Consider the following 10229-nt stretch of genomic DNA (forward strand, 5'->3'; position numbering starts at 1 on the left):
TGTGTGTCCTGTTTGCTTTTAGCTTGTAGATAATCACTTTTATCCGTTCAAATTCAATAAAAAACACTTTGTGTAACATGTGTTACATATTTTGCGATAAATAAGATATTTGTAGGATTAATTATAAATGCTTCTTTTCATTTTTTTATTGTCTTTATTGTTCCGAACAATGCCACACACACAAAAAAACCGGAAAATATTAAAAGTGGCGAAAATTCAATTTTTTGGTATTTTTTCCAAAAAATTCCCCAAACTATCGGAATGTTTAGATTTTCATAAAATTAACTCTACATAGTTGCATAACCATTATATGAAAGTTTCAACGAATTTTGCTGGTTAATTGCGAAAGTGTGGAGCCACCTTAACGAAGCTTTGACTGGGTTCGCCGAAGAGCCACGACGGACCGCTTCTTTGATGGTAACACGTGCGCAAATAATGTATCTTTTCCCCTTGCTAAATGATACTTCTTTATTAAGATAAAAATCAAGAAGAATATTTTCGGGCAAACCAGTATCATGAAGAACAAAAACGAAATTAGTATTTTCCAAAACTTCCCTCAGCAAAAAGGAAACAAGTTTTATAGGCCGAACAATATTTATGCTTCGTGACGTTATTATTGATGTCATTAGCAAACTATGCTTCAGTCTTCCTTGTTGATTACATGTTAAAAAGACATGGGGTACACTGTGTTCATTTGGGATGATATATTGCAATTTAAAAACTACGTTGTTTCCACACTTTGCTCGTTTCATATTTCTTTTGTGATTCCATTTCATGTGATATTGATGAAACGAGCCTTCAAGAGTTCTGCTTTAGACGCTAAATAGGAAAATTTCGGGATGAGCTTTAATAATCTATTAAATGTACACGTTAGAAATGGAAGCTAATTATAAAAAAAAACAAGAATGTGAGAGAGTTGATCTAAATCTACAAAGCGCTGTATATATATATGAGGATTGGACCAATCATACATGTACATTTTATAATAGATTCTCGGGTCCCTGTGCTACAAACCTATGCACATTTTAAAACTAACGGGCCTAACGTGTTGGCTTGTCACAGCGCTGTGAACACATTCAGAGTTACATATACCAAAAATTGTAACTTTTAGCGTCTGGCGAGCGAAGATCAAGAAACAGGACTATTTACGTGTCTGACATAGATCATAAAAGGAATTCGAAGGATACCTGTAATGTAGAAATGTACAAACAACAGTATCAGTGATCTTCAATAGAAAACAAATTGTCGCTATGTAGACGAATGTCTTTGTTAATATTTACTCACCCATTTGCATTGTCTCCCGACACATCGGGATTCTCCATTGCGGTTTTGTTTTATAACAAATACACCTCGTCCCACTTACGTCAGTTTCCTTGTGTACACCTAGAGAGTGTGTCTGCGCTAAATATAGACCTTTTTTGTGTATACACACGTACATTACATATCAAAACAAAAGTTTAAAGATAAACATAAGGAAAAAGAAAACATAGATTAACATGACGTGAATGTTGAACTAAATCTACAATAGATTAAGCTCATATCGATTTTGATATTTTAGAAGGTACACAAAGGGGAAATTATATATTTCTGATATGTATATAGTGTTAAATATACCTAATACCCTTATGATGCCCCAGTAACGTTGTGTTAATGATATATATGTTATAGATAACACGGATGACCGTTACGTACTTCCTCAATATTCCAGTTGATACACCCTATATAGTGATATCGTGTCACGATTGCGACCATCAAAGCCAGGGTATCCAGACACTAATCTCAAATGTAATATATTATACCTGCAATAAAACTGGACACACGCACACTCTCGCAGTATACCCATCATTGTTATCACAGGCTACCATAAACCAGCTAATGCTCGTAGACAAATCCTTTGATTTGTACATTTGAAAAGGCTTTATCAAAAATAGTATAGAAGCAGTCTGCGCAAAAATCGATTGATATTTTTCTTGTTGATATAATGTTAAGCATTGAGCACTTTTCCCGTATACCTTTTTAAAGAAAGACAGAAAGAAGACCATGCTTTTTATTTTTAAAGAAAAAATGGTAATAATAGTCTTTAATTATACTCAGATTTTTCAGATTTCAGATACTTGATGACAAAGTTGAGTCAACGACTCATCTTTCACAGAGACATATAAAGCCATCTAGTCTCTGTCTTACATTTGATCAGGCAGTCATCAAAACAATAATTTACAAAATACTATGGTAAGTTGTACTTCTTATACCTTAGATTTGTTTATATATATTTGTCATCTGTAGATTTATAATTCGAAATTAAAGATATTAAAATTCAAATAATGTTGTGGATGCTTTACAAATATCGGGACCCTGGTATGCTAACGATACGTGTGAGGAACGGCAGGTCATGTTTTATTTGATATCATCCCTTTAAATTTCTTATATACACTGTTATGTCCATAATTTTGCGTACTTCTATTTTCAAGGGATTCCGGACACGTTTTAATTAAAACAGCCTTCTTGTTTCCTAAATATTTGTATAATGTTTCTTTTTACCGGTGGAATCATTTTTCATTTTTGGAATATAAATATATGCACACTCCCGGTTGTTTGTTGTTGGTGACGTCACTACGGTGTTTGTTGGATTACGTCATAGACATACGTCAGCAATATTGTTACGTTAAAGAATTGTACCCTCAAAATAAAATCATTCTCCTGACGAGCTGTAAAGCAGTGAAATGCCTCTATAATTGATCTTCTTGTGATTTAAAAAAAGTGTAGGCGTTGATATATATTGATGTCGATTGCCTTATCTACAAAAAACCCATATTGAATGATTCAGTGTCACTTACCACTATAAATAGTGACACACAAGTATTCGATGTCTATACATTGTCGCACGGTAGAGATTAGTACTGTACACCGACATATACATCGGCAGTCGTAAGGCTAAAAAGGTTATCAGGCGATCCCGGAGACGTCTCGAGTGAATTCCTGTAGAATAGGAATGCATGCTTGTAACGTTGAGTACTTGTCTAAGTATTTCCTTGTTTCTTTTTCATTTTCAATGGAATCCTGTGTTTACACCACGAAACCTTTCTGACAAAGACATCATCATTGTCGTTATATTTTATCGAGTTAAACAACACTTAAATGTGTTAACAAACTACTTATACTTATCAGATTACACCTGTAACTACAGTTTATCAATGTTCATGCTATTAACATTTCCCCTTGACTTGTGTTTACCTACAACAGTCCACCTGTGAATTAATTAAGACTATGTTTGCCCTGACACAAATACGTTTTTTTTATAGACATATTTATGTTAAACTCAAGTAAGTTGAACATGCATATTGTGCAAAAGACTTTTCATGAAGATGATTAGGAAAGAAGCGCTAACATATGTTTTTGTTTATATATTTCTCTAAACGCATGTTCAAGGGTCAAGAGTTAAATACAATCTCCATTTAGCGTCGCATTAAAATGACATAAAACCATTAGCATTGTGGTGCTGTTATTGAGTAAAACATAAGTGTAAGTCATCAACATAACAAAATATATCTTTTAAATCAGTTAATAAACACTCATAGTGAACAGGTAATTTTGAATCTGACAAATTTATATTGTATCAAAATGGGTACACAATGTTGTACAATTGACAAAAAAGAGATTAATATCTTCATGAGCGGGTTAGTGGAGTGGTTTACACTCCGGCCTTCTACACAGGCGGTCGGAGACCTATCCCCGAAGTCGTCGTACGCATGGAGAGAAAAGTGTTTTTCTCCTGTCCATACAACTCCAACAACCCAGCTGGAGTATAAAATGGTCTGGAGTGGATTTTGCGGTATCTGTGCTGTTGCATTCAAGTGACACTATAAATGATACCAACGCATGCATACACACATAGTGAGATATTAGCCAGATGGCGTAAGACTAGTAGTGAGCGCCTGATAAGGCAGCTCCTACAAATTCCTCCAAGTTATATTAGCACAAGTATATGCTAATTGTATTGATTGTATACATTGCATTTTTACTGTAAAGCACTTTAGAGTGGCTTAATTTAGCTAGATAGTGCGCTATATCAAATGTTGTATATCAGTATTATTATTACAACCTTATAAAGGAGATAATCGCCATAGCTGATGGAATATTCGGAAATTTGGATCACCCAGATGTTGTTTAATATACATAGACGGGTTTCATTGAAGATCAGTTTTGTTTTGTTTGGGTTATTCTATTAACAGTTATGTCATTTAAGGATGTACTTCCTTGTGTGTAATGCATACGTGCTTGTGTGTATGTGTGCTGAAGGCAAGGTATGTTGGTGTATTTGCCTCCCTGTGACAGCGCGGATCTGATGCCGACTTGATAGTGCTACCTCGCTGAAATACCATGCCGATATCATCCAACATAGTATTCCACTCGCTACGGCTGCTCAAGCGGTGTGTAAGTAAACTTTTCCCCGTTCATACTTGCATGAACATTGGAAAAATTCATATTAATTTCGCATATGATTTGTTTGGCAACCACTTATTGGCTGATTTCCTTGTTTGAAAATGCTTTTCGATTATCTTATCTGTCAGTTGTGGTATAATGTATATTCTCTTTTGGCTTTGCATATTCTCAGCGATTTGTTTTGTTTCAGTGGTAGGTTTGATATTTTAACCAAATACTCTACGCTATTCCTTGTCTTGACATACTCTACATTCTTACTGTGCTCCTCAGAATCTCCCCCAACTTTGGTAATTTTGTCTGATTCATTTTTTTACGCCTACTTCTTGTATGTCTTTTCTTACTTCGTCTTTGATTTTCGGGATGTGGATCTCTACTGAAAACAATAGAAATGTACGTTTTTTTTGTCTTTATTTCATTGTTCAAAGATATGCTATAAAATATTGTTTTGGTATGGTTGAGTTTTCGCGATTACAAAATGCTTCGAAAAAATAGCACCCTCAAAATTATAACAATTCTTCTACTTCACCATTTGAGATGGCCACTGGGCCTGAAACATGCGATAATTAGATCACACAAAAAATCAACAATTTCAGCAAACCGTGAAAATAAGGGACCGCGAAAACCCCACACTTTCTTTATATAATCTCACTTAGTTATCAGATGTAGCCTCATTTGTAGATAGTCCCAGTTGATATGTTGATATGCATATCTGGCGAGACCGCTTTTGAGATCTAAATTCACAACCATATTTCCTTCGTTCCTGAATATTAAATTCACGAGACAGGACTACTGGTTAATTTCTTTCCTCGTTAGGTGTAGCTTTCACGTGCTGTAAAAGAAACATATCACTGAAGGATTCAGTGACTTCTTGCTGATGTTTTTTTTCTTCTGTTTTGCAGTTCACCATGTTGGTATGTCTATTGTTGAAGCCTGCTAAAAATATATATGCAGGTATTTGCAGTATCCTACTACCAGTACCATATCGTTTAAAATGTCCTATATTTTCCTCGGCGTTGTTCGTATAAATTCGTAAGACCAATTAGAGTACTGATCAATATGGATTATTAACTATCCAGCGAATTAATCAACCAACATCCTACTAGAAGCTTTGTAAGTAAATACAACTGTTCTTTGTTCTGAACCACAAAGGAAATTAGTTTCATAGATACAATTAAAAGACGCTCACAGATAACGTATTTGATACTTAAGAACATGGTCGTCATTCAGCAATCGACACAAGTGTCTTTGTGCCATATAAAACGTTTTATGACAAAACAAAAAGACAAATACCGAAATCTGCAGATTTCATATGGTTACTGGACATGTTATACCTCATTGAATATAGTATTACTCCTTATTTCGCTTTAAAAACATTGCTTTGTTTTGAACTGTAGGCCTTTTTATAGACAAAATAGATTCAATAAACTCAAGTCGATTTCATTTTCGACCATAGGTTCCATTATGACATGCTCTTTGTCATCTATGTCTACACAGCAGCATTAGGTGTTTGTAAGACTCTCATATGGAACAGGGTTCTGGGTTACATGTAACATATACACCAAGAGAGGTAGCTCTCAATTTTGTTAATTAAACCTTTTTTTTTCAACATATCTTAATGTTATATCTAATAATGTTAGAAAAAATGACAAAAAAATATCGCTTCCTTAGAGCCTGATAATTATCTGTGTCAATTTTGAACAAATGTCTTTCACTCTAGATTTCTAAACAGGCTTACTCCCAACATCTTGATAAACATGTACCAAACATATCAAATACATCAGAAGAAAGAATTAAGTTGTGTCTAAAACCCTCATAAAAGTACAATTAGAGCTTCATTTAATTTAATTTGAATTTTCTTTTTGTTATGCCGCAAAATCTACAATCCAATTCTAACAGTTCACTTTTAAAGTTGACTACAGTTATTTCAAAATATAAGTTTTAGAATAGAGTATAAATGCTGTAGAGTTATCCCCCTTCCTCTTCTGCAGAACCAAACAAATATATGAGACAGCCCATCGCTGTTTATCACGCTTCAAAAGAACACAACTATTTTTTTAAGCCATATATGCCTGAATTTTTATTTTACTCTATTTCATTTATTGACATTTCATGTTGCAAAATAGCTTTGTGTTTTACAGAAAATGATACTTTGCCTAACATCGATTTGAACCCATCTCTCAAGAATACCTGAAGCTTTATCCTAACTTTGGCGGATTTGTATGACTTTATTTCTATTAGTAAGCTTGTATTTTTCTTGTCGAGTGCTTTGGTGTTTTCCATGAAATTTCCCATAGGTGTCTTTGCCTGTTTCGTCCTCATGGAATTCAGGTACCCTTTACGAGTCCAAATAAGCAGCGCTTAATGGAACAAACAACATGAATGATCGATGGGAGCTAGACAGCTAAGTTGATCGTATTGCTATACCTCCTGTTTTACTTCCTTTAACTCTATAGATGATGTTAGTGTACTTGTAAATATATATCACTCCTAATCACTCCGGCTTTTTTTTTGCAAAAAAGCCCGCAGCAACATGATAGTGCAAAATTGGTATTGTGGTATAGGTCGATTTTCGTCGTCTGCGACTTGGTAAGTTACATTCGATTTTGTACTGAAATTTGTAGTATTGAGTGACCCTGTAGTGGTTTTGGCTCTTCCTAGGTGTAAGTTCCCTTAGGCGCGATATTAGTAGTACTCTGGGGGTGTAGCCTAGGGTTTTCGGAGGGACATTCTGTCTGATTTGACGAATTTCTGCTTCGGTAATTTTGTTTATTTGTTATGACGGCCATCTTGCGAGCCGGGGGACAATTGGTCTTGACCGCAGTGGCGGAGCCAGTCACCGAGTCTCTTATTTATTAACGGGTTTCAACCCGGGTAGGTTCAGAGGTCAGGGCTATATAAGTCGCACACGTACATAGAACCATGCCTTTCCCTGCCGGAAATTTGGTGAGAACCAGTGGGAGTTCAGCAGCCATTACTGACGCGTTATAAGCAGAGCGAGCTAATATAGAAATAGGATGGCGTTCTGAAAGTAGGACGAGCTAACATTACAATGTACTTATGACAACGTTCTGAAACCGAGCGACTTAGCCTTGTTTAGGAAACGCTCTGAAAACAGAGTGAAACTTTCACTTTAATGTTCGTATCGTAATTATAAGGCTACTCTCTGAAAACAGAGTGACATGCGGAATGATCTCCTGGGTATAATTTTTACTTAGTTATAGGGCAGTTTACTTTTGCCACCAGAATTAACATGAGGTTGCAGTATTTATTATGTTATGTTTCTTTAGGAGGGAGGGTGGAAGTCTAGACCGTCTCTAGATAGATAGTTATAGTTATACACAGTGACAGTTATATATTGTAAGCTATTGTAACTACTGGCCAAATTGGGCCTATTAACAAGTCAGTAATGTGTGTACGGAGAAGGTCTCAATGCAGTCATGTATACGAGACAGAAACTGGTAACAGTTATGAATAGAGTAACAGAGTAGGAATCTAGCAATAGAAGACCAGGGGATAGGGCTAAATATAGAGTTGCTAGGGTAGGCTGAGGCCGAAATAACTCAAATAGAGCCAACAGGGTTAGACCACGTGAGAGGCAGGATGTAGGACAGAGGGAGATGACACGTAGAGTAACTAGGAAGGAAAAGTTTCCCGATACTTTTGATAACCCATTGATTGGCAAGATTATGTCATACATTTGAGCAAGTCTCAGCTGGAAACGGCTGGACTGACTCAGAAAAAGCTCAGCAAATGATCATGAGTTTGAGAGGGGTAGCTCAAAAACTACTGAGTAACCTCACAGTAGGTCATCTTAGTGACTACCAAGCTACCAAAAATGTATTGACTCAACGGTTTAATCCCAAAGAGCGCAGTGTAGCTTACAGATGCGAGTTCAGGAATAGGCGTCAGGGGAAAGACGAGTCTGCGTAAGATTATGGCTATTGTTTGCGTAGGCTTGCATTGCTAGCATATCCTGAGGTTCCTTATAGTTCCTTAAAACTACAAGGTAGTTGATCAATGTGAAACTTGCCTTAGTTGTTTTGCTTTACTCAAAAAGGTCACATGTATAGCCATCCTCATACATTGGAGGAAGCTATTTCTTCTGCAGTGGAGTATGAGACTGTAGTAGGAAAAAAGAGGCAAAATGAGGGTTCTAACTAAGTTTGTTCTGTCGGAGTACAGGAGAAGGGTAACAGAAAAGCTAGGGGAATGTATGAAGTTAAGGGGAGGCTACTGTGGAAAGCATTTCAAAAATGCTAGATGAAAAGTTGGCCAAGTTAGCTTTGCCGCCAAAACGAACATGGACTTGAGGTCCAAATAACTGTTTTTATTGTAGACAAGAGTGTAATTTCAAGAAAGATTGTCCCACTTTAGCCGCTTATTTACAGAATCAAAAGTCTGAGAAAGGTCAGCAGGGTTCGGGATACTAGGTATGGTTGGATTCAGGCCGAATAGTTCAGCCCAGGTAACTACGGTACAGCGGAGGCGCCAGGAAAATTTCTGACAATGATAGTACAAACCTTCGTCATAGCAGATTTGGCAGGTTTCGATGGGAACAGTCTCTTTAAATAAGTATAATGGTGCTATCCAGGTCCGACGACAAACATTGAAAACGAGTCGGGGCAAAATGTAATTGATTAAAATGAAGTTCCCATACAAGAATAGAGGGTAAAGCGATTGTTCCTGCTCTGTCCGAGAAATTTCCTGAATGTCAGGCTGACCGTCCCTTGTCGAGTCCTGAAGGGCTTGTAGAACCCACAAAACAAAGTAGGAATAAAGGAAATTTTTGTTAACTAAATGCTTAGTAAGATCACAGTCCACTAGGATTATTGTTTCAGAGGTAAACTTGACCAATACAAGATATTTGCCTAGAACCAAGAACTGTTGTAGGTTGAATACAGTTAGTGACTTCTGTAGTGCAGGTTGAAAATGGTGATACTAGTGGAGAGACAGGAAGTAAACTTCCCGACCATAAAAAGATGTGTTACACAGGAAGTGAGCTTCCTGAATATGAATTAGGAGTTAGCAGTAAAATGACAAGAAGTGAACCTCCTGAACTTCTGAAACCACTACTAGACAATTGCTATCATTAGTACACAGAAAGAGAGTGTTTCTAACCTGTTAAAAGATTTCACAGATGTGTTTGTAGATGAGAAGGGCATTTTCGGACAAACTAATCGTGTTACTCACAAAATTGACACTGGTAATGCAGCTCCTGTACAAATACCTGCTTTCAGATCGGCTCCTGCTAAGAAACAACTTATAGAACAGGAAGTAGAGAAAATGCTAGAGCAAAATATTATAGAACCTAGTCAGAGTAGTCGGTCTTCTCCTGTGGGTTTAGTTACTAAGCGGGATGGGTCCTGTCGGTTTTGTGTTGATTTCCGTCGCCTTAACTAACTTCCACGAAAGAACGCATATCCTCTCCCCAGAACAGATGAAAATTTAAATGGGGCTCAGTGGTTTAGCACACTAGATCTACCTAGCGGATACTGGCGAGTAAAAATGGATAAAGCAGATAAAGAGAAAACTGCCTTTTCCACTCATATAGGCTTGTACCGTTTCAACGTCATGCCATTTGGGTTGTGTCACACACCTGCTACAATTGAGAAATTGATGAATAATGTATTAGGAGGTCCCGGCCCTTAAAGTGGAAAAATGCTTGTGTTATCTAAATGATTTTGTTTTGGTAGTGATTTTAACAGTTCTTTAGCAAATCTTAAACTGATATTTACCCTATTTAGACTAGCTAACCTCAAACTTAAACCCACGAAGTGTGTATTATTTCG

At 36.5% G+C, this 10229-nt stretch overlaps 1 protein-coding gene across 1 annotated transcript in view; it reads right to left on the bottom strand.

Moving 5' to 3' along the window:
• The window catches only part of LOC110456095 (voltage-gated hydrogen channel 1-like), an 8132-nt gene extending 6773 nt beyond the window's left edge, over nucleotides 1-1359 (bottom strand). The window contains exon 1 of the mRNA XM_021506642.1: nucleotides 1285-1359. Within this exon, the coding sequence (XP_021362317.1) occupies nucleotides 1285-1322 (38 nt within the window). The 5' untranslated portion in view covers nucleotides 1323-1359. The remainder of the gene's footprint in view (nucleotides 1-1284) is intronic.
• Between the last annotated feature and the right edge of the window lie 8870 nt (nucleotides 1360-10229).

This window comes from Mizuhopecten yessoensis, unplaced genomic scaffold, assembly GCF_002113885.1.
Source record: "Mizuhopecten yessoensis strain PY_sf001 unplaced genomic scaffold, ASM211388v2 scaffold8507, whole genome shotgun sequence".
Taxonomy (NCBI): domain Eukaryota; kingdom Metazoa; phylum Mollusca; class Bivalvia; order Pectinida; family Pectinidae; genus Mizuhopecten; species Mizuhopecten yessoensis.